General features: G+C 42.9%; 1 protein-coding gene across 2 annotated transcripts in view; it reads right to left on the bottom strand.

Moving 5' to 3' along the window:
* The window catches only part of HCN1 (hyperpolarization activated cyclic nucleotide gated potassium channel 1), a 620,282-nt gene that overhangs the window by 271,107 nt on the left and 322,932 nt on the right, over positions 1-26,243 (bottom strand). For both annotated transcript variants that reach the window (XM_073583406.1, XM_073583407.1), the window contains exon 3: positions 9,065-9,226. In XM_073583406.1, coding sequence (XP_073439507.1) covers positions 9,065-9,226 — 162 coding nt within the window. The remainder of the gene's footprint in view (positions 1-9,064; positions 9,227-26,243) is intronic.

Raw genomic sequence — 26,243 nt, 5'->3', positions numbered from 1 at the left:
GTATCCAATTGGATAAAACAGGTAAGGTGGGCTGCGCCGCTAGAGTAAATAGATTTTTCAACAATGATGATGATAGAAGGGTTTTATTATCTCCAAGTATGTTTCTTTCCAAAAATTCCACAAAAAACCTGGTTGAAATGTAAAGTTTCTTTAAATGCGGTAATATCAATTGTAGAACGTGCAAACAGACTACGAATACAAAAACATTTAGTAATTATCACAATTCTTAGTTTTAATGTATAACAATTTATCAATTGCAATTCAACTAATGTTATATATAAAATTGATTTTTCTACACGTAAAAAAGCATATGTAGGATGTAGCTCACGTAAACTTAAAACGTACGTATCAGAGCATTTATATGATATGAATTCCAAATGTGGTCTCAACAGACGTAACAAGATCCCTTTTCATAATTAATTTCAAAGCATTTTTTTTATTATTTTATTAGTCTGTTAAGCTATGGATCTGAATTACTCATTGCAGAATTGATTTCATGGTTTGTTCACCTGTTGTGATTTTGCAATCAAAGCACATTGTTGCATGTTTTATGCTGGATCATGTGATTTGATGTGATCATTTGATTGGTTTAGGTGTATTTTAAATTGTTGTGGGAACTAGCAGGATCTAGCTTTGATAAAATAACACCAAAAAGTTCTTCGCACAAAATGCAGCCATATAGATGGAAATATTAAGTTATTGCTCTTGAAATGTAATGGTGAAAAAAATTGTTGGTCTTAAAGTCAAACACATGTTCTGTAGTGACATCTTATCGGGACTCTCAAATTGTATTTATTTTTTTATCTACAACCAGTCACACAGAAACCTCTTGTTTCTGCATTTGATTGTAAGCCAGAAATTCACAATTATCCTGCACGATCAGCAGTCAGGTATTTGGGAATAGTTTAATGGCTGATCTATAATTTATCTGAGCCATTTGGGGATGACCTCTAATAAGCAAAATCAATGGCTGAGTGATATTCCCAATCATGAGCTGATGCTATCTTCCATTAGACACCTTCACTGCTTACTTAAAAAAAAAAGTTCTACTGGGCCACCCATTAAATGTCCTCAAAGGAATCTGTCAGCACAAAATGACTGTTCAAACCAAGTACGGTATCTCGGCGCACCATTGGTGTGGCCAAACGGTTTACCACCTTCCCACCGCTTTGTTTTGGATCTAGTTCCTCCCTTCCCTTCTTTGAAATGACAGTTCTGGCTTTACATGAGAGAAACAGAGAGGGAACGTGATAAATAGAAGACAAGCAGGTGGGAAGGTGAACTGAGCTGCTCAGCCACACCAAGTGTGTATCAAGAACCTGCGCTTGGTTTGATCAGTCATTTTCTGCTGACTGACTTCCTTTGATTACACAGTAGAATATCCTTATATCCTTACCCCTAAAGTGATCCACTCAATGTTTTATCAGACTATCTGATACACTGACAGCTAACTTATGACTGCAAGATGTTAAAATGGACTGTGAAGGAAGAAGGATGGAAAACTAAAAAATGCTTCATTGTCACAAATGGAGGTGACAAATCCTAAAGAAAACACATAATTAGCTGTCAAGAGTCAGCTACTGAATAGTCTGTCGGTGAACAAAACTTGTCTTCATGACAGAAAGGAAACTTTCAGAAAGTGAGTCTTATCAGATTTAATGGAGCTCTACCAGTATTCCCGCCTACAGCGACGGAGACTCTGATCCGCATCTAAAACTAATCACAAACACAGTTCTCAGCTTCCAAACTAACACAAAATATTGGCTGCTTGGTCATATCACATATGACGTGCTCCCATGGGAAACATCTTTTCTAAAATGCACTTGATATATTGAGATCAGCCATTTTTCTAGGTAAAAAGGTATCTGTCACTTAGAAAGCAATTTTTGAGGTTTAAGTAGAGAGATGGTTAGAGGGGTGGAAATGAGCAATTGCCCGAGGTCCTCTTTCCTTGCAGTCTCTAAGGATGAAAACATTCTGCTTCAATGTCAGCTCTAATAGTGAGATCGTACAGTAACAGCGATCGATGTACCTGACTGCCGACATAACTGCTGTTACATCTCCACATCGTAACCTTCTCTATTTCCTGTGCTCATCGGCGGTATATAGCAGTATTATTAATTAGGCATTGGTACAGCATTGAATGGGCAACATGTGGTGGGAAAATCTCCTGACATTTGTTTGATTTGGAAGGAAAATTGAATTTGGTATGAATCAAATTGGTCGGCATTTGCCCTAATTGCTGTTAAAAGTAATTTATTATGGTATGGAGTTTCTCCAGACTACAAAGTATAATCAATTATGGAGACATCTCCTTTAACCCCTTCACCCCCAAGGATGGTTTGCACGTTCATGACAGGGCCAATTTTTACAATTCTGACCACTGTCCAATTATGAGGTAATAACTCTGAAACGTTTCCATGTATCCTGGTGATTCTGACACTGTTTTCTCATGACATATTGTACTTCATGTTAGTGGTAAAATTTCATTCAAATAACTTGCGTTTATTTGTGAAAAAAACAGAAATTTGGCGAAAATTTTGAAAATTTCGCAATTATCCAACTTCAAATTTTTATGCCCTTAAATCACAGAGATGTGGCACACGAAAAACTTAATAATTAACATTTCCCACATGTTTACTTTACATCAGCACAATTTTGGAGCCAAAAGTTTTTTTGTTAGGAAGTTATAAGGGTTAAAAGTTGACCAGCGATTTCTCATTTTTGCAACACCATTTTATTTTTACGGACCACATCATATTTGAAGCCACTTTGAGGGGTCTATATGATAGAAAATACCCAAAAGTGACACCATTCTAAAAACTGCACCCCTTAAGGTGCTCAAAACCACATTCAAAAAGTTTATTAACCCTTCAGGTGCGTCACAGGAATTTTTTGAATATTTAAAAAAAATGAACATTTAACTTTTTAAAAAAAAAATAATACTTCAGGTTCAATTTTTTTATTTTACCAAGGGTAACAGGAGAAATTGGACTGCAAAAGTTATTGTCCAATTTGTCCTGAGTACGGTGATACCTGATATGTGGGGGGGAACCACTGTTTCGGCGCATGGCAGAGCTCAGAAGGGAAGGAGCGCCGTTTGACTTTTTCAATGCAAAATTGGCTGGAATTCAGATCGGACGCCATATCTCGTTTGGAGAGCCCCTGATGTACCTAAACAGTGGAAACCCCCCACAAGTGACCCCATTTTGGAAACTAGACCCCACAAGGAACTTATCTAGTTATGTGGTGAGAACTTTGAACCCACAAGGGCTTCACAGAAGTTTGTAACGTACAGCGGTACAATTAAAAAATCATATTTTTATCAAAAAAAGGTTTTTTCACCCCCAATTTTTATTTTCCCAAGGGCAACAGGACCCTAAAAGTTATTGTGCAATTTGTTCTGAGTACGCTGATACCCCATATGTGGGTGTAAACGACTATTTGGGCACATGGCAGAGCTCAGAAGGGAAGCAGCGCCATTTGACTTTTTTGGCTGGAATTGAGATCGGACACCATGTCGCGACTGGAAAACTCCTGATGCACCAAAACAGTGGAAACCCCCACAAATGACATCATTTTGGAAACTAGACCCCCCAAGGAACTTATCTAGATGTGTGGTGAGAACTTTGAACCCCCAAGGGCTTCACAGAAGTTTATAACTGTCACGCTCACGCCTTGGCTGAATGGCGCGAGTCGGGGGGTTGTGGCCCCACTGAGCCACAAACGAGACTACCCTGGAAGGGGCGTGACTATGACAGCTACCTCAGTCTTCACTGGAGCCTCTGATGGTGAGGTCAGGCTTGTGCGGCAGGTAGCTGTCGGGTGCAACTCCAGGGTGGTGTCTGGCTGTGGCTGCTGATCCCACTCGGGGACAAGTCACTTGGACAGGTGTGACTAACAGGCAGGCTGAGACACTGGGCAAGCAGGCTCGGCTGAGATACAGGGCAAGCAGGCACGGCTTGGTACACTGGCAGGCAGGCACGGCTTGGAGACACAGGGCAAGCAGGCACGGCTCAGAGACACAGGACAGGCGGGCACGGCTCAGAAAGGAACAGGTAGGGGCCTGTTCACACAGCAGGGGCAGGTATAGGTTTAGGCAGGAAAAAGTGGAGTATGTTTGAACAGGTTAGGAACTGAGCCGCAGGAGTGTGGAGTAGGTGGAGCCGCAGGAGTGCGGAGTAGGTGGAGCTGCAGGAGTGCGGAGTAGGCGGAGCCGCAGGAGTGCGGAGTAGACTGGGCTGCAAGGGAGCTGGGCAGGCAGAGTGGCTAGGGAACCGAGCAGGCAGAGCGGCTAGGGAGCCGAGCAGGCAGAGCGGCAAGGGAGCCGAGCAGGCAGAGCGGCAAGGGAGCCGAGCAGGCAGAGTGGCAAGGGAGCCGAGCAGGCAGAGCGGCTAGGGAGCTGAGCAGGCAGAGGGGCTAGGGAGCCGAGCAGGCAGAGCGGCTAGGGAGCCGAGCAGGCAGAGCAGCAAGGGAGCCGAGCAGGCAGAGCGGCTAGGGAGCTGAGCAGGCAGAGCGGCTAGGGAGCCGAGCAGGCAGAGCGGCAAGGGTGCAGATGCACAGACAGAGCGGCAAGGGTTCAGATGCACAGACAGAGCTGCAAGGGTGCAGATGCACAGACAGAGCTGCAAGGTGTGCAGATGCACAGACAGAGCTGCAAGGGTGCAGATGCACAGACAGGGAGGACACAGGGAAAGACACAGCAGGGAAGGAAGCCACATACAAGGAGAAAGGGATACTAAGGTAGGACAGAGTACAGACAAGGTACTGGGACCAAGACTCAAGGGCCAGGATATTCAGCCTCCTGGCAGGTAGACAAGGTACAAAGCAAGGCTAAGAGTATTCCTACAGAGGAGATACACAGAACAGGGCCTGGCTTCCTCAGCAGCAAGATACTAACTGAGTATAGACATTGCACAGGCAATGTTTCAGTGGGTGAGGCGGAACTAAATAGTCAAGGGCTCTAGGTGATTGGTTCTTATGCAGTCAGGGTGCACCTGTCTAATCTGTCCCTGACCAGAGAGTTCTGGCGCCACCCCCCCTATACACACATAGCCAGGAAACATACAGAAGAGCAGAGGCACAGAGCACAGGGCTAGCAATAGACAGAATTCACAGCATGACCCGGAGCAGTGAGTATGTTGATGTGCGAGGGATGGGAGGCCATGCAGTGATGCCAGCAGGGTTGTTACAATAACGTACAGCCGTACAATTAAAAAATCATTTTTTCCACAAAAATGATCTTTTCACCCTCAATTCTTATTTTTCCAAGTGTAACAGGACCCTAAAAGTTATTGTGCAATTTGTCCTGAGTACGCTGATACCCCACATGTGGTGGTAAACCACTATTTGGGCGCATGGCAGAGCTCGGAAGGGAAGCAGCGCCATTTGACGTTTTTGGCTGGAATTGAGATCGGACACCATGTCGCGTTTGGAAAGCCCCTGATGTACCAAAACAGTGGAAAACCCCCACAAATGACACCATTTTGGAAACTAGACCCCCAAGGAACTTATCTAGATGTGTGGTGAGCACTTTGAACCCCCCCAGTGCTTAACAGAAGTTTATAATGCCCGGGCGTGAAAATAAAAAAATCGTAATTTTTCCACAAACATGATCTTTTAGTCAGCAATTTTTTTATTTTCCCAAGGGTAACAGGAGATATTGGACCTCAAAAGTTGTTGTCCAATTTGTCCTGAGTATGCTGATTCCCCATATATGGGAGAAAACTACTGTATGGGCACATGTCGGGCTCGGAAGGGAAGTAGTGACGTTTTGGAATGCAGACTTTGATGGAATGGACTGCGAGTGTCATGTTGCTTTTGGAGAGCCCCTAATGAACCAAAACAGTGGAAAATCCCAACAAATGACACCATTTTGGAAACTAGACCCCCTAAGGAACTTATCTAGATGTGTGGTGAGCACTTTGAACCCCCCAGTGCTTCACAGAAGTTTATAACGCCCGGGCGTGAAAATAAAAAAATCGTATTTTTTCCACAAACATGATCATTTAGTCACCAATTTTTTTATTTTCTCAAGGGTAACAGGAGAAATTGGACCCCAAAAGTTGCTGTACAATTTGTCCTGAGTATGCTGATACCTCATATGTGGGAGAAAACTACTGTATGGGCACACATTGGGGCTCGGAAGGGAAGTAGTGACATTTTGGAATGCAGACTTTGATGGAATGGTCTGCGGGTGTCATGTGCATTTGAAGAGCCCCTGATGTACCTAAACTATTGAAACTCCCCACAAGTGACCCCATTTTGGAAACTAGACCCCCCACGGAACTTATCTAGATGTGTGGTGAGCACTTTGAACCCCCAAGTGCTTCACAGAAGTTTATAACGCCCGGGCTTGAAAATAAAAAAATCATTTTTTTCCAACAAAAATGATATTTTTGCCCCCAATTTTTTATTTTCCTAAGGGTAACAGGAGAAATTGGACCCCAAAAGTTGTTTTGCAATTTGTCCTGAGTAGGCTGATACCCTATATGTGGGAGTAAAACACTGTTTGGGTGCATGGCAGAGCTTGGAAGTGAAGGAGCACCATTTGACTTTTTCAACGCAGAATTGGCTGGAATGGAGATCAGACGCCATGTTGCATTTTGAGAGCACGTGATGTGCCTAAACAGTGGAAACCCCACAATTCTAACTCCAACCCTAACCCCAACACACCCCTAACCCTAATCTCAGCCCTAACTCTAGCCCTAACCCTAGCCCTAACCCTAGCCCTAGCCCTAACCCTAATGGGAGAATGGAAATAAATACATTTTCTTTTAATTTTATTATTTTTCCCTAACTAAGGGGGTGATAACGGGGGGGGTTTGATTTACTATTTATAGCGGGTTTTTATTTTTGGCAGCTGTCATACGCTAAAAGACCCTTTTTATTGTAAAAATAGTTTTTGCATCACCACATATTGAGAGCTATAATTTTTCCATATCTTGACCCACCGAGTCATATAAGGTCTCATGTTTTGCGGGACGAGTTGACGTTTTTATTGGACACATTTTCGGGCACGTGACATCTTTTGATCGCTTTTTATTCCGATTTTTGGGACGCAGAATGAACAAAAACCAGCATTTCATGAATTTCTTTTGGGGGGTGCATTTACACTGTTCCACCTGCGGTAAAATTGATAAAGCGGTTTTATTCTTCGGGTCAGTACGGTTACAGTGATACCTCATTTATGTCGTTTGTTTTTTTGGTTTGGCGCTTTTATGCAATGAAAACTATTTTATATAAAAAATAATTATTTTTGCATCGCTTTATTCTGCGAGCTATAACTTTTTCATTTTTTCTCTGATGATGCTGTGTGGTGGCTCGTTTTTTGCGGGACAAGATGACGTTTTCAGCGGTACCATGGTTATTTATATGTGTCTTTTTGATCGCGCGTTATTGCACTTTTTGTTCGGCGGTATGATAATAAATCATTATTTTTTGCTTCGTTTTTTATTTTTATTTTTAAGGGATTCGCTAAAGGGGTTAACTAATGGGACAGTTTTATAGGGCGGGTCGTTACGGACGCGGCGATACCAAATATGTGTACTTTTATTGCTTTTTTTTATTTCCAAAAAAATGAATTTATTAGGGGATATTTTTTTTTTTTTATTAATTTATTTAGTGATTTTTTAAAATTATTTTTACACATTTTTTTTTTTTAACCTTATTACATTGTCCCAGGGGGGACATCACTGTCCTGTGACAGATCGCTGATCTGTCACATCACAGAACACTGTGACAGATCAGCGATCTGTCACAGGCACTGCATAAGGCTTCCTCGTGCCTGAGCTTTGCAGGCACTGAGGAAGCCAGCTCTCCGCAGGCCCCAGAAGGTCCCCGTCGCCATCTTGGATTCGGGGACCTGCAGGGATGGAGACCCCCGCAGCAGCGCTGCACATTGCGCTGCTGTGGGGGGCTCAGGGAAGCACGGAGGGAGCCCCCTCCCTGCCGATGCTTCCCTTTAACCCCCGGTACACCGCGATCGTGTTTGATTACGGTGTGCAAGGGGTTAACATGTCGAAGGCGGTCCGTGACCGCCCCTGACACATTGTGTCGGGTGTCAGCTGTAATAATCAGCTGACACCCGGCCGCGATCAGCGGCACTCACCACGTGAGCACCACTGATTGCGCTAGACGTACTATCCCGTCCATGAGCATAGGGGCCCGAGTCCCATGGATGGGATAGTATGTCTGATGTCAGAAAGGGGTTAAAGGAATTGGTCAATACTTAGAAAAACCCTTCTCCTTCCCCATGTTTGGCTCCAATAAAATAAAAAAAGCTTATACTCACCTCCTGTTCTCACATGAGGGTGTTATGACACGTGAGCCCTGCCCCAATCAGCGCTGGTGTCACTGTCCCCACCTTCACACGGTAAGTAATTAATTAATTAACAGGAAGCGAGTGGCCAGCGACAGCTCTCACTTCCTCTTTATTACGCATACGTCTGAAGGCGGGGACAGCAATGCCAGTAGTGACTGGGAGAAGGGCTCACATGACATAACCTCACGTGAGCCCCGGGAATACGAGTATCAACACCGCTGGAATGGCACCAGAGGTGAGTATACATTTTTTATTTTAATGTTGCCTAACATGGGGAATGAGAAGGGATTGCCCAAGTAGTGGACAACCCCTTCAAGTGTTTTGTAGATGGGGCATGGCTTAGAGTGAAGCAAGTTTGTCCTACTGGTAAAGGGTGCAACTTTACCGTGACAGCTTTGGCACAAAGTACAATTAGTTAACCAATACGTGAAGTAAAGTTAGACAAAGGTGTCTAAACCTGTAGCAAAATCTATCATCCAAGATGATCTCATAGCTTTTGCTGGTGTTATAAAAAGCAGCTTTTAATTTGCATAAATATATTCAGGAAAAAAAAACGCTGCAAAAAATCTGTGATCATTGACTAAATGAATGATAAGAAACTAATTAGTCCAGAAGTGTTAACATACTGTATTTAGATTAACAAAACACAACCAAACAAAAGGAAAATAGTGCTCAAGCATCATAAAATATTTTGCATATTAATCTATCAACTGTACAAGTTAGAAAAGTCTTATTACTTACAACCATATTGTTTAATGATACCCAGCAATCACTTGGAAATTCCTGAAGAAGAGGAACCAGAAACTGCAGGCAGCCATCCCAGTGGCAGAGAAGCAGCATCATACCGATGAGGTTAAAGATTCTCACCACGGCACTGGCAAGGTCATAGGTCATGTGGAAAATCTGTACAAGAGAAAATGAGAACATTACTTGAGGCATCTGAAGGTAGTTATTTAGAACATTCACGGAACTTTAGAGAACTTTTCAGTTGATGGATCCTGGCTTGATATTGTCATAGCTAAAGATCTCTAAGCCTGAGCATAGAGACAGAAATCAGGTCTCTCGGGCATCCTGAAGCACTTTGGTGACTTATTTAGTTGATCTTGGCCACCATCCATCACTAATTTCACATTGAACTCTCAAGCAATGTGCATTATGTGATTTGGAAGGTCTCCTACAAGGATTAATAGGATGTGATAATATTGATGTAGGAAAAAAACAGTAGAGTCATTTTCTACATTAGGAATACAGCCTTGGGTCAGCTTTGTTAAGTCACCAAAATCTACGCTCCCTACTTAAAATAAGAAAAAAAGAAGGCCTCCAATTCACTTTTTTTTCCACTAATCCCCTTCATATGTGTATGTAGTAGAAAACCTAAAGAGATGAACTGGAATATAAGTTGGTGTGCATGTAAGCGCAAGTTCACACTGGGACTAAACAGACAAAATCCAAGATAAAAACATAATAATCAAATACCCTGCAGTAAATAAATAAACAGCAATAGAGAATGAAAATAAAAGGGTCCTTAGTTAACATAATTTTGATTATAAAAATGTAAAAGGCATCCTACCACGTCACGGTGACCCTAATCGGGATAATCCTAACCTCTAATATTAAAACCTTACCATTTGTCAAGTGACATGCAGGGTTAAGAAGGACTGAACATGCCTTGTGGACACGCAGCCATAGGGAACAACGTGAATGTAATGTCCAGCTCAAAGAAAAGGCAGGCCACACCTTTATTTGCACCGGGTACAAACAAACTGAGACGAAAAACCTAAAGAGATTAACTAGAATATAAGTTGGTATGCATGCAGAGTGTAAGCGCATGTCACACTGGCCACAAAACAAAGAAAACTCACGATAAAAACATAAGCAAAAAAACAGTAGTCATTTTCCACATTAAATATACAGCCGGGCGTCAGCTTTTTTAAGTCACCGAAATCTTAAAACCATCAAAACACACTGTGATACTTGATAGTAAATCAAGCTTTTATTAAAATCAAAAAGTCCAGGTTGCCTAGTCAAAATAAAAAAAGGAAGCCCTCTCATTAACTTTTTTTTTCACTAAACCCCTGTATATGTGTATGCAGTGTAGTGTGTGTGTGTGTGAATATACTCACCAATTGCCATCCTTTCTGGTATCCAGCACTGTTCCGGTCCTCTTCTCTGGGTTGTCACCACTCTGCAGACTCTCTGGGTTGTCCTGCATGATCCGGAAGTGATTTTTACAATGTAAGTCTATGGACCGTCAGAACGAGGTTTAGAACGAGGCTCCATAGACTTACATGTAAAAGAGACTTCCATCTCACACATAGAGCACTGGGTGACCCAGAAAGTCTGAAGGTTAGTGACATCACTGAGAAGAGGAGCAGAACTGAGGGGTACACCAAAAGCATCAGTGGTAGGTTTAGTATATTAATACACTCGCAGTACACTATACATATACACAGGTTTACTGGAAAAAATGTTACTGGAAGGATTTCGTTAAGCTAGGTTCTCAAGAGCATACCACTCTCCTACCTCCCTGCTGCCGGGGGAGTGCTGTGCTCTTGAATGATTGTTTGGACCAGCAGAATTGTCACACCACTGGCTCAAACTGTGCACTCTCCAGTGTTACAAGCAGTAGAAGCTTTGCCCCTGCAGCCTAGGAGGAACGGATTCAGCGACCTTCAGAGCAGCACTTCCAAACTCTATAGCAAAGAGCTTGTATGTGCTGCATTGCTTGCCTGGGAGACCAACCATAGCTGATAAACTGCAGAGGTGGCCAATAACCTGGCAACGAGATGTAAACAATTTTCTTGAGAATGGAGATTATTTTTAATAAGAGGTACAGTACAACGTTGCTTGTTTTTCCAAGATGAGACCATCCCTTTCTTTTTTCTCTTTTATATAGCACAAACATAAATGTGCTTCTCACAAATTAACAATGACCTTTTGTGGCTTACCCTCCTCTGTAGTGTGTCAATGACTGCCTTCTGGATATCTGTCAAGTCAGCAGTCTTCCCCATGATTGTGGAGCTTACTGAACCAGACTAAGGCTAGTTTCACATTGGCGTTTTTGCGCGCATGCGCACTGCGCCCCTATGTTTAACATGGCGTGCGCAGTGTTTTGCGCATGTTAGCGTTTTCGTGCGCATGCGTTTTTTTGTCTGTTGCGCCAGGCGCGCCAGACGCAACATGTTGCATTTTTTGGTCCGCCCTGTCTCGGCAAAAAAATGCATGCGCACGCTTGCGCACGGAATGCGCAAAAACCCCCCATTGGCGCCTATGAGAGCGCATGCGTGCGCATGTGTTTGCGCACACTTGCGTTTTTTTGCGCATGCGTTTTTAAGGTCAACACGTCTGGAAAGTTGTCTAGACGCTAATTAAGCAGGTGATAAAAAGTTTGAGTGGGCGGTGGAATTCACCAGTACTCTGGAGAGTAGAGAGCGAGCCAGACACAATCAAATTTTCTCCACAAGAACCTGCTGATAATGTAAGTATAAGGCCTGTTTCACACTTCCATTTTTTTGGTCCGCTAAAAAACGGATCCGCCGCTAAAAAAACGGATCCGCGATTTTTTCGCGGATCCGTTTTTTTTTTTTCCCATAGACTTACATTTGCGGCTACCGCGGATCCGTCAAAAAAATGGATCCGTTTGCGGGGAAAACGGCGGATCCATTTTTTTAGCGGACCATCCAAAAAAACGGAAGTGTGAAACAGGCCTAAATACCTATATGTGTGCCTGAATGTTGAATTAAAAAAGTTCAAAACTTTTCTATGTACTAATTTCTCTTTTTATTTTTTCCAGCATGTCTTCTTCATCTGAAGAGTTTGTACCCGAGACTGGGCACGAGGCCGAAGAAGTGAGTACCATGCTTCCCTATGGATAGTTAAAAAAAAATGTACACATGTGGCTAATTTTTTTAATTATTTTTCAGAGCTCATCCTCCACCACGCCACCACGCCAGGAGGAACGGCAGGAGCAGCAGCAAGGCCAAGTGCGGGCGGGAAGACGGGATGTAAGTACAGAATGTTTAAATTTTTGGGATAGCTTAATTTCTATATGCAATTTTTTTTGCGAAACCGTATTGGTTTTTTTTTATATTTTTTTTTATTATTGAAAGGTTTTTTTTTCATTTTTATGAGTATTTTTGGGTTTTTGTTATGCTTGTGGTTTTAGTGTGGTTTTTTTATTATATTTACAGCAACGTTTTTTTTTTTTTTTTTTTTTGGTTTTTGAAAAGGGATTGAAAATGTTTTTTCGGTTTTTTTTAATGTATTTTATGTGTTTTTTGGTGGGTTTTTTTTTAAATAGCATGGCTTGGTATTTTTTTTTTTTTTTAATATTTTCTGCAATGTGTACTTTGCTGGTTTTTTTTTTTTTGGTATTTGAAAGGCATTAAAATAACCGAAAAAAACATTTTCAATGCCTTTCAAAAAGCAAAAAAAAAAAAATCCAGCAAAGTACACATTGCAGAAAATATTAAAAAAAAACAAAAAAAAAAAACAAGCCATGCTATTAAAAAAAACACACCAAAAAAAACATTGAAAATGTTTTTTCGGTTATTTTAATGTATTTTGTGTGGGGTTTTTTTTGGTGTGTTTTTTTTAATAGCATGGCTTGTTTTGTTTTTTTATATTTTCTGCAACGTACTTTGCTGGATTTTTTGGGTATATGTAATTTATTTGTATTTTATTTTCATTCATGCATTTATTTTTATATTTCAATGTATCAAAATTTTTTTTCTTTATTTTCTAGGCTCCACTGCGGGAGGAGGAGCTCGCCCTGGACAATGACGAGCTCATTCGTCTAGTCCAGGAGCGAGTTCCGTTGTGGGACACCCGTCACCAGCTGCACTCGGACAGCGTGGTGATCCGGCGGCTCTGGAACCAGGTGGCCGAATCGCTGATGGATGGCTGGGACAACGCGACTGCCAGGGTCCGCAAGGAGTTTCGTAAGTATTTCACTGCAGTGTGATGCAGCAGTGATCTTGGCCGTGATCACACAACTTGGTGTGATGCTATTAACCCCATGGAGTTTCTAGCATCACACACAGTTAGGTGATCACAGCCTCCAGCGCATTGTCTTTAATTTTTTTTTTTTGTGTTTTATTGTTTCCCTACAGTGAACAAAGTCAGAACCCGTTGGCGCTCAATGAAGGACCGCTTCAACAGGGATATCCGCCAGGAGAGAGAGGTTCGCTGTGGTGCTGCGTCAAGGACCGGCACGAAATACCGGTATCATCGTGCCATGGCCTTTTTAAGGCCTTTCCTTGCCTCCCGAACGTAAGTATATTCTAGTTGTATTGTGTTTTATTCTGTGCTTTTCAATTCCACAGGACTTGGCGATTTTTATGCTATGGTACTAATTTCTTTCTTATATTTTCACAGCACCTGGAGCAGCACCCTGCAACCTGGCTCCGAAGCGGTCCTTCATCCAGCTGCCACGGACCCCTCCCAGCCATCCATCAGCGACGAAGCACCTTGCAGGTCTGGACCACAGTCATCTGGAGACCAGGAAGCTGGTCGCTCAGGTGTTCCCCTGTCCCAGGTCTCTGCCACTGGTTTTGCGGGCACTTCCCGCCAGCAGCAGCAGAGGGCCTCGGACAGGCCTGCCATGCCCGAGTTCGTTCAGTTGAGCTTGGTCTTTCAGAGTAGCCTCAAGGCACTCTCTGATAGACTTGATAGCGGGTTCCTCCTTTTGGACCAACGCTTCAAGTCTATCGAGGGTCGCCTTGAGCGCCTGGAAGCCGACCTCGCCAGACCAGCCCAGCATTTTTACACACAGATAGCTCGGGACTCGGCGGAACACCTTACCCCTGAACTCCAGTTAACTGTCATGCAGGCCTGCAACAATGCTTATATGCAGGCTATGCAGCAGACTCGGTATATGCAGCAGTCAGCGGTGGCATTTCCACCAGTGCCACCGTTGACTCGTTATACTGCAATACGGACATCTGCTGCATATCACTGCACGGCCACCACTGTTCCAAGCTTCGCCGGACCACTGCATACCACCCCAAGTCCGAGTGCAGCTGGACTGTCACCCGCCATCTCCATGCCAAGCGCTGCTCCTGCCTGGCCCACCACTGCTGCCGCCACCACCACAGGATGGCCCGTCACCACCCCTGTCTTCAGCGCCACCAGCACGAGGACCACCCCTGCCTGGACTGCCACCGCCACCACCACGGAGCATCAGCAGACGGGGGACCCGCACTCGATATTTGCGGCACCGACCATAACCTCCACCACCACCAGCATGCAGCAGGATCCTGGCAGGCGGTCCCCAACCACCATGCGGTCCCCCAGCTCCAGGCGGTCACACAGGTCACGGGGGTCCAGTATGTCCTCCGGCACAAGACGGGAAGGCAGCCGCCGAAATCGGAGGGAGGAGGTCTCTCACCCTCCCTCCTCCCTCACCTCCCACTTCCCAAATTTTCTTACCTCGCCTCCCTGTATGTAAAAGTTTGGGCACCCCTATTAATGTTAACCTTTTTTCTTTATAACAATTTTGGTTTTTGCAACAGGTATTTCAGTTTCATATATCTAATAACTGATGGACTCAGTTATATTTCTGGATTCAAATGAGGTTTATTGTACTAACAGAAAATGTGCAATCTGCATTTAAACAAAATTTGACCGGTGCAAAAGTATGGGCCCCCTTATCATATTCTTGATTTGAACACTCCTAACTACTTTTTACTGACTTCCTGGAGCACTAAATTGGTTTTGTAACCTCATTGAGCTTTGAACTTCATAGCCAGGTGTATCAAATCATGAGAAAAGGTATTTCAAGTGGCCACTTGCAAGTAGTTCTCCTATTTGATTCTCCTATAAAGAGTGGCATCTTGGGCTCCTCAAAACAACTCTCAAATGATCTGAAAACAAAGATTATTCAACATAGCTTTTCAGGGGAAGGATACAAAAAGTTGTCTCAGAGATTTAACCTGTCAGTTTCCACTGTGAGGAACATAGTTAGGAAATGGAAGAACACAGGTACAGTTCTTGTTAAGCCCAGAAGTGGCAGGCCAAGAAAAATATCAGAAAGGCAGAGAAGAAGAATGGTGAGAACAGTCAAGGACAATCCACAGACCACCTCCAAAGACCTGCAGCATCATCTTGCTGCAGATGGTGTCACTATGCATCGGTCAACAATACAGCGCATGCATAACGCCTTTTTGTATGACCAAACAACTCAATCTTTGTTTCATCAGTCCACAGGACCTTCTTCTAAAATGTAACTGGCTTGTCCAAATGTGCTTTTGCATACCTCAGGCGACTCTGTTTGTGGCGTGATTGCAGAAACGGCTTCTTTCTCATCACTCTCCCATACAGCTTCTCCTTGTGCAAAGTGCGCTGTATTGTTGACCGATGCACAGTGACACCATCTGCAGCAAGATGATGCTGCAGGTCTTTGGAGGTGGTCTGTGGATTGTCCTTGACTGTTCTCACCATTCTTCTTCTCTGCCTTTCTGATATTTTTCTTGGCCTGCCACTTCTGGGCTTAACAAGAACTGTACCTGTGTTCTTCCATTTCCTTACTATGTTCCTCACAGTGGAAACTGACAGGTTAAATCTCTGAGACAACTTTTTGTATCCTTCCCCTGAAAAGCTATGTTGTTTTCAGATCATTTGAGAGTTGTTTTGAGGAGCCCATGATGCCACTCTTCATAGGAGAATCAAATAGGAGAACTACTTGCAAGTGGCCACTTGAAATACCTTTTCTCATGATTTGACACACCTGGCTATGAAGTTCAAAGCTCAATGAGGTTACAAAACCAATTTAGGGCTTCAGGAAGTCAGTAAAAAGTAGTTAGGAGTGTTCAAATCAAGAAAATGATAAGGGTGCCCATACTTTTGCACCGGTCAAATTTTGTTTAAATGCAGATTGCACATTTTCTGTTAGTACAATAAACCTCATTTGAATCCAGAAATATAACTGAGTCCATCAGTTATTAGATATATGAAACTGAAATAGCTGTTGCAAAAACCAAAATTGTTATAAAGAAAAAAGGTTAACATTAATAGGGGTCCCCAAACTTTTACATATGACTGTATAAATTTTACAAATTTCGTAACTTCTTTTCAGAGGGTTAAAGTCCATGTTTCTGGATCTGCGCAAGGAAGGAAAATTTGTCGAAATTTTGAATCCACGGACTATGGGAATTTCAAAATGAAGATTCGTTCATCTCTCGATATCTGGGCTTTCAACGACAGTATACCGAATTTTCAAGAACGAAATAACGGTTAATTACTATTATTTTATACGAATTAATCAATTAAACAAAAAAAAAAAAAACAGATAAGGTGAGGTGCCTAAAAAAGGCACAGAAAATGTCAGATAATCAGTTGTTGGAACAGATGAAGGAACTTCCCAATAAAGCTTTTTGAGCTCCTGCATTATTTTCTGAAATCCCAGCCCTAAGTCACGAACCTTCTTGTATAAACAGGTAAATGTAAAAATAGGCATCTGTGACACGACTGAACCACAGGGACGTGTCCCTTCATCATTGTCTGTGACCCTTAATTTCAGCTCCAGATAGAACAGAAAATGGTTTTTATGTTGATAAATGCTGCACATTCCGGCCAAGATAAGGACATTCCTCTGCTGGCGGCCACCACTAAATCTTCTCCAGAATGCCTATTATTTCCAATGGCTGGCGATTCATGGAACAGATGCTACTGTAAAGTATTAATGAATGTAAATTACTGCCACATAAAAATCAGTTAATGCCATCATCTCATCAGTGCAAGAAATTTTACTCCAATGTTATGGGATCAATACATGTAGTGTAAAGAAATACTGGAGGCAATAGAGGAGGAAACAATTTAAAAGAGGCCATAACGTTATAATTGCTTTGCTCCTTACTGCTATTTTCATTACTCATGTATGCAAAAGTTTAAACAAAAAAACATATTTCTTGTCCTGTGGAATTGAGAAAAAAAAATAACACAAATCGTATATATAGATATATACAGTAGATATAAATCTATACAGCTGTGGTAAAAATTAAGAGACCGCCACATCAAAGCCCTGTCATGGGCAGTCCATTCTCCAGACCTGAATTCCATTGAAATCCTCTGGAATGTAATCAAGAGGATGATGGATAGTCACAAGCCATCAAACAAAAAGAACTGCTTACATTTTTGCACCAGAAGCAGTGTGAAAGACTGGTGGAAAGCATGTCAAGACTAGTGTTGAGCGATACCATCCGATATTGAGAAATATCGGATCGGATTGGATCGGCCGATACCCAAAAAGTATCGGGTATCGCCGATTCCGATACCGGAAATCCCATTCAAGTTAATGGGACAGAAATATCGGAATTAAAAAAAACCCTTGCACATCCTGTTCGGGAGGGGGGAAGAGTGTGGGCGGTGCGTGGGCGGACACTTTGCGTGTCTGTGTGTGCCGGCGGGGTCTGTGCGGGCCTGCCGGGGGTCTGTACGGGCCTGCCGGGGGTCTGTGCGGACTGCCGGGGGTCTGTGCCGGCTGCCGGGGGTCTGTGCCGGCTGCCGGGGGTCTGTACGGGCCTGCCGGGGGTCTGTGCAGGCCTGCCGGGGGTTGTGTGTGTGTGCAGGCATCGTCCGATGGGACTACAAGTCCCATCAGGCTATGCCTGCTACAATGACAGTGATTGACACATTAGCCAATGACGGGACAGTAGTAGTCCCATCAACCGGCTAATGTGTTGAATGTAAAAAATATATATATATATACATATGTAGTATGTATATGCAGTCATGGCCAAAAGTATTGACACCCCTGCAATTCTGTCAGATAATACTCAGTTTCTTCCTGAAAATGATTGCAAACACAAATTCTTTGGTATTATTATCGTCATTTAATTTGTCTTAAATGAAAAAACACAAAAGAGAATGAAGCAAAAAGCAAAACATTGATCATTTCACACAAAACTCCAAAAATGGGCCAGACAAAAGTATTGGTACCCTCAGCCTAATACTTGGTTGCACGACCTTTAGCCAAAGTAACTGCGACCAACCGCTTCCGGTAACCATCAATGAGTTTCTTACAATGCTCTGCTGGAATTTTAGACCATTCTTCTTTGGCAAACTGCTCCAGGTCCCTGATATTTGAAGGGTGCCTTCTCCAAACTGCCATTTTTAGATCTCTCCACAGGTGTTCTATGGGATTCAGGTCTGGACTCATTGCTGGCCACCTTAGAAGTCTCCAGTGCTTTCTCTCAAACAATTTTCTAGTGCTTTTTGAAGTGTGTCTTGGGTCATTGTCCTGCTGGAAGACCCATGACCTCTGAGGGAGACCCAGCTTTCTCACACTGGGCCCTACATTATGCTGCAAAATTTGTTGGTAGTCTTCAGACTTCATAATGCCATGCACACGGTCAAGCAGTCCAGTGCCAGAGGCAGCAAAGCAACCCCAAAACATCAGGGAACCTCAGCCATGTTTGACTGTAGGGACCGTGTTCTTTTCTTTGAATGCCTCTTTTTTCTCTTGTAAACTCTATGTTGATGCCTTTGCCCAAAAAGCTCTGCTTGTGTCTCATCTGACCAGAGAACATTCTTCCAAAACGTTTTAGGCTTTTTCAGGTAAGTTTTGGCAAACTCCAGCCTGGCTTTTTTATGTCTCGTGGTAAGAAGTGGGGTCTTCCTGGGTCTCCTACCAAACAATCCCTTTTCATTCAGACGCCGACGGATAGTACGGGTTGACACTGTTGCACCCTCGGACTGCAGGGCAGCTTGAAGTTGTTTGGATGTTAGTCGAGGTTCTTTATCCAACATCTGCACAATCTTGCGTTGAAATCTCTTGTCAATTTTTCTTTTCCGTCCACATCTAGGGAGGTTAGCCACAGTGCCATGGGCTTTAAACTTCTTGATGACACTGCGCACGGTAGACACAGGAACATTCAGGTCTTTGGAGATGGACTTGTAGCCTTGAGATTGCTCATGCTTCCTCACAATTTGGTTTCTCAAGTCCTCAGACAGTTCTTTGGTCTTCTTTCTTTTCTCCATGCTCAATGTGGTACACACAAGGACACAGGACAGAGGTTGAGTCAACTTTAATCCATGTCAACTGGCTGCAAGTGTGATTTAGTTATTGCCAACACCTGTTAGGTGCCACAGGTAAGTTGCAGGTGCTGTTAATTACACAAATTAGAGAAGCATCGCATGATTTTTCGAACAGTGCCAATACTTTTGTCCACTCTCTTTTTTATGTTTGGTGTGGAATTATATCCAATTTGGCTTTAGGACAATTCTTTTTGTGTTTTTTCATTTAAGACAAATTAATTGAAGATAATAATACCAAAGAATTTGTGTTTGCAATCATTTTCAGGAAGAAACTGAGTATTATCTGACAGAATTGCAAGGGTGTCAATACTTTTGGCCACAACTGTATGTATGTATGTTGTATGAATGTAGTATATATAAAGTATGTATGTAGTATGTAATATGTACTATGTATGTATGAATGTTGTATATATGTAGTATGTATGCTGTATGAATGTAGTATATATGTAGTATGTATGTAGTATGTATGTATGTTGTATGAATGTAGTATATATGTTGTATGAATGTAGTATATATGTAGTATGCATGTAGTATATAGTATGCATGTATGTATGTTGTATGAATGTTGTATATATGTAGTATGTATGTATGTTGTATGTATGTATGCTGTATGAATGTAGTATATATGTAGTATGTATGTATGTTGTATGAATGTAGTATATATGAAGTATGTGTGTTGTATGTATGTTGTATGAATGTTGTATATATGTAGTATGTATGTAGTATGTATATTTTTTTTTTACATTCAACACATTAGCCGGATGATGGGACTGCTACTGTCCCATCATTGGCTAATGTGTCAATTACTGTCATTGCAGCAGGCATAATAATAATAATAATAATAAATTTTATTTTTATAGCGCCGACATATTCCGCAGCACTTTACATTTCAGAGGGGATTTGTACAGACAATAGACATTACAGCATAACAATAATCACATACAGTAGATTATAACAAATACCAAGAGGAGTGAGGGCCCTGCTCGCAAGTTTACAGTCTATGAGGAAAGAGGTAGACACAAAAGATGGGTGGTAACAGTTGCCCTGATTGTATGGACCAGCCATAATGTTAAGTGTGTAACAGTACAGACACAGAGGGCTAATGGATGCATAAAGCATGTGGGAACATGATGCTGGGAACCTGGTTATGGTAAAACTTTTGGCTCTGCCACACAGGGATAGGTTAGGTTAATGTGTTGAGGCGATAGGCCAGTCTGAATAAATACGTTTTCAGGACACGCTTAAAATTGTGGGGATTGGGGACTAATCGTATTGACCTGGGAAGTGCATTCCAAAGAATTGGCGCGGCACGTGTAAAGTCTTGGAGACGGGAGTGGGAGGTTCTGACTATTGAGGATACTAACCTCAGGTCATCAGCAGAACGGAGGGCGCGGGTAGGGTGGTATACTGAAACAAGGGAGGAGATGTAGGGTGGTGCTGAGCCATGGAGGGCTTTGTGGGTGAGGGTAATAAGTTTATACTGAATTCTGGAGTGGATGGGTAGCCAGTGTAATGACTGGCACAAGGTAGAGGCATCGGTGTAACGATTGGTGAGGAATATGATCCTGGCTGCAGCATTCAAGACAGATTGGAGAGGGGAGAGTTTGGTAAGAGGGAGACCGATTAGAAGAGAGTTACAATAGTCGAGACGAGAATGAATAAGAGAAACAGTAAGAGTTTTTGCAGAGTCAAAAGTAAGAAAAGGTCGAATTCTAGAAATGTTTTTGAGGTGCAGATGACAAGAGCGAGCCAGTGATCGAATGTGGGGGGCAAAGGAAAGCTCGGAATCAAGTATGACCCCAAGACAGCGGGCATGTTGCTGGGGAGTAATAGTGGAACCACACACGGAAATGGCAATGTCGGGTGTAGGTACATTAGTAGCGGGAGGAAACACAAGGAGTTCAGTCTTTGACAGGTTCAGTTTCAGATATAGTGAGGACATGATATTAGACACAGCGTTTAGACAATCGCCAGTGTTTTCTAGAAAGGCTGGCGTGATGTCAGGAGAAGAAGCGTATAATTGGGTGTCATCAGCATAGAGATGGTACTGGAAACCAAATCTACTGATTGTTTGACCAATAGGGGCAGTGTACAAGGAGAAGAGAAGGGGGCCTAGAACCGATCCTTGAGGAACCCCAACAGTAAGGGGAAGGTGAGAGGAGGAGGAACCGGCAAAAGAAACAGTAAAGGAGCGGTCGGAGAGATAGGAGGAGAACCAGGAGAGAACGGTGTCCTTGAGGCCAATGGAATGGAGCATAGTGAGGAGGAGCTGATGATCCACAGTGTCGAATGCTGCAGAGAGATCCAAGAGAATTAGCATGGAGTAATGACCATTTGATTTAGCTGTTAGCAGATCATTAGAGACTTTAGTGAGGGCAGTTTCAGTGGAGTGTAAAGAGTGGAAACCGGATTGGAGAGGGTCGAGAACAGAGTTTTCTGAGAGATAGCGGATAAGACGGGAGTGGACCAGGCGTTCCAGGAGTTTAGAGATGAAGGGAAGATTAGAGACAGGTCTATAGTTAGCGGCACAGTTTTGGTCGAGGGATGGTTTTTTAAGTAGTGGATGTATGATGTAGTCCCATCGGACGATGCCTGCACACACACAAAACCCCCGGCAGGCCCGCACAGACCCCTGGCAGTCCGCACAGACCCCCGGCAGCCGGCACAGACCCCCAGCAGGCCCGTACAGACCCCCGGCAGGCCCGCACAGACCCACGGCAGCCAGCACAGACCCCCGGCAGGCCCGTACAGAACCTCGACAGGCCCACACAGACCCCCGGCAGTCCGCACAGACCCCCGGCAGGCCCGTACAGACCCCCGGCAGTCAGCACAGACCCCCGGCAGGCCCATACAGACCCCCGGCAGGCCTGCACAGACCCTCGGCAGGCCCGCACAGACCGCGCATCATGATGCGCACAGACCACGCATCATGATGACATCATTTCAGCAGCCAATCACAGCCACAACAGTGGCTTATTGCATTATGGGAACTTCCGATTCCGGTATCCGATATTGTAAAATATCGGTACTCGGTATCGGAATTCCGATACAGCGAATATCGGCCGATACCCGATATTTGCAGTATCGGAATGCTCAACACTAGTCAAGACGCATTAAAGCTGTTTTTAAAAATCATGGTTATTCTACACAACATTGACATGAAATTCTCACCAGTCTACACAGGCAAAGAGATCAAACCATCGATGTCCATAAATTAAAAGTTGTCCACTACTTGGACAACTTCATGTCATACCCCTCGCTTGGTCCCCATAGAATAATAAAGCCTATACTCACCTCCCATGCCAGTGCTGTTCCCGTGGTGTCGACAATCGTGGTCCCTTGGCTCCCGTACAGTTGTGACACATGACCCTGGTGCCCAAATAGCGCTGGTGTCACTGTCCCTGCCTCCTGTCGAATTGAGCAAGAAGATGAAGTCCGAGATCAGCTGCAGCTCGCACATCCTCTTCATGTTCGGTTTGTCCGAAGGCGGGGACAGTGACTCCAGCGCTGATTGGGCACCCAGCGTCACGTGTCACAACAACTGCTTAGGAGCCCGGGACCGTCATTGCCAACACTGCAGGAACGATGCCGGCACGGGAGGTGAGTATAAGCTTTATTATTTTATAGAGACCAAATATTTTGATCAAGAAGGAGTTGTTCTACATGTAGTAGTGGACAACCCCTTTAAGTTATGTGTAATAATGAGAACTGCCAGGTCCAAAGCCGGAACTGATTGCGAGAAGGGCTCAAGTGACATAACAACCTCACCTGAGTCTCAGGAGCGTGAATGCAGACACCGCTGGAATGGCGACGGCTCTGGAGGTGAGTATAAGTGTTTCTATTTTAACGGGGTCAATCATTCAGATTTAAAAGGGGTTGTCCGAGCAGTGAACAACTTATTTAAGGTGCAACTCTTTAGTTTTTCCCTGTTTAGTGTCCACTCCTGGTTTTATCTTACAAACAATGCACAATACTGTGAATATCCTGATAAACTGACTTGAAGAAAAAAAATTAGTAGTGGGAAATGATAATGGAAAAAAAGTGAAATAAGTCTGTAAAGGCAAAGAAGAAAATAGTTTCTGTCTTCTCTCTCCAGAAGTCAACCATGAATGATCATGATGCTGAAGATTCATTCCACACCATGGCTGCTCTGATGCATAACACGGGGCATGGGACAAGACTTGGACTGTCTACAGTAACTCTGTTGTGAGCAGTCCTTAAACAAATAACAAAAACAAAAATAAATACAAAATGAATAAAATACAACTCTTCTATTGATTCTAAAACAAAAAAAAAAAAAACAACCGCCCAAAATGTGCTGCAGATTTTCACACATGCCTGATGATACATTTTCTAAGAGACATCTTATGACCTTTTCACATTTTAGCCTAAAGGTCATGGGATTCTGATTGCGCACTATCAGGAAAGAAGAAATGTGTGGGATAATGTAAACAGCTGAACACAGTGTCAAGTATTGGGATGGTTAACTGGTGACTGTACATTACTTGCTGTTTTTTAAGCTATTTTTGTGACCTACTGGAGAGATGGGAACTATTAACTTCTATATTGGGAATTGGCCCGTTTGTAGGTATTGGCTTGGAACAGCAGCAGAGGAGCACGGGGCCCTACTGTTCCCCCAATCTCATTAGATCTCCAACCCCATGCATATTATTTTGCAGATATATGCAAAAATCTAAGAAAAAACACTTGTGACATGTTCCATAGGAGGCAAGATGTAAAAGCAATGCCTGTACCCTGCTCTGCAACACATGGGGCTCTATGGCTCCGTACACTGAGCTCTGCAATGTGCATGAGATTTCATACTAATTTACTTAAAAAATGTAAAAAAATAAAATAATTCTGTGTGGAGCCTCAAAGGGAATCTTTCAGTAGGATTAATCCTCCTGAGCCATCAATATGGGCATGTAGGTCACAGGAAACTGAATAAAAGGATACATTGTAATCTATAATTCGATATCTTATTCCACAAAAATTCGTATTTTTCAGAATATGTAAATTAAGATCTATGGGCCGGACATAGTTCTCAAAGAGAATCTGCCACCAGGGCTTATTTTAAAGAAAAGGTTGTGTTAACAGTGTGAGACATGTAGATCAGGACAGCAGACTGTCAGTCATTACATGTCTCACACTAGTAACTCTTCATTTCATGTAAAATATGCCATGGAGGCAGAGTCTCAGGTAGATCTATGTCTGGCCCATAGATCTTAACAGATCATTTACGGACAAGAAAAATGTGGATTACTTTGGAATAAAAACTGTTTGAAAATCTGCAGCATATTTTGGGAGGTTGTTTTTTTTTTCTTTTTTGTTTTAAAATCAATAAAAAGAGTTTTATTTTATTTATTTTGTATTTATTTTTATTTTTGCTAATTGTTTAAGAACTATTCAGAACAGAGTTACTGTAGACAGCTTAGGAAGGCTGATTCTACAGACGGATTCCCTTTATTGGTAAAATATAACACAGGAATTTTCTAGGTACAGTCATGGCCAAAAGTATTGACACCCCTGCAATTCTGTCAGATAATACTCAGTTTCTTCCTGAAAATGCTTGCAAACACAAATTCTTTGGTATTATTATCTTCATTTAATTTGTCTTAAATGAAAAAACACAAAAGAGAATGAAGCAAAAAGCAAAACATTGATCATTTCACACAAAACTCCAAAAATGGGCCAGACAAAAGTATTAGCACCCTCAGCCTAATACTTGGTTGCACAACCTTTAGCCAAAATAACTGCGACCAACCGCTTCCGGTAACCATCAATGAGTTTCTTACAATTCTCTGCTGGAATTTTAGACCATTCTTCTTTGGCAAACTGCTTCAGGTCCCTGATATTTGAAGGGTGCCTTCTCCAAACTGCCATTTTTAGATCTCTCCACAGGTGTTCTATGGGATTCAGGTCTGGACTCATTGCTGGCCACCTTAGAAGTCTCCAGTGCTTTCTCTCAAACCATTTTCTAGTGCTTTTTGAAGTGTGTTTTGGGTCATTGTCCTGCTGGAAGACCCATGACCTCTGAGGGAGACAAAGCTTACTCACGCTGGGTCCTACATTATGCTGCAAAATTTGTTGGTAGTCTTCAGACTTCATAATGCCATGCACACGGTCAAGCAGTCCAGTGCCAGAGGCAGCAAAGCAACCCCAAAACATCAGGGAACCTCTGCCATGTTTGACTGTAGGGACCGTGTTCTTTTCTTTGAATGCCTCTTTTTTCTCTTGTAAACTCTATGTTGATGCCTTTGCCCAAAAAGCTCTGCTTGTGTCTCATCTGACCAGAGAACATTCTTCCAAAACGTTTTAGGCTTTTTTAGGTAAGTTTTGGCAAACTCCAGCCTGGCTTTTTTATGTCTCGTGGTAAGAAGTGGGGTCTTCCTGGGTCTCCTACCATACAATCCCTTTTCATTCAGATGCCGACGGATAGTACGGGTTGACACTGTTGTACCCTCGGACTGCAGGGCAGCTTGAACTTGTTTGGATGTTAGTCGAGGTTCTTTATCCAACATCTGCACAATCTTGCGTTGAAATCTCTTGTCAATTTTTCTTTTCCATCCACATCTAGGGAGGTTAGCCACAGTGCCATGGACTTTAAACTTCTTGATGACACTGCGCACGGTAGACACAGGAACATTCAGGTCTTTGGAGATGGACTTGTAGCCTTGAGATTGCTCATGCTTCCTCACAATTTGGTTTCTCAAGTCCTCAGACAGTTCTTTGGTCTTCTTTCTTTTCTCCATGCTCAATGTGGTACACACAAGGACACAGGACAGAGGTTGAGTCAACTTTAATCCATGTCAACTGGCTGCAAGTGTGATTTAGTTATTGCCAACACCTGTTAGGTGCCACAGGTAAGTTACAGGTGCTGTTAATT

Source organism: Dendrobates tinctorius, unplaced genomic scaffold, assembly GCF_039654945.1.
Source record: "Dendrobates tinctorius isolate UK_male_01 unplaced genomic scaffold, ASM3965494v1 ptg000078l, whole genome shotgun sequence".
NCBI lineage: Eukaryota > Metazoa > Chordata > Amphibia > Anura > Dendrobatidae > Dendrobates > Dendrobates tinctorius.
Note: the sequence above shows the minus strand (reverse complement) of the source record. Positions and strands in the feature narration are given on the sequence as shown.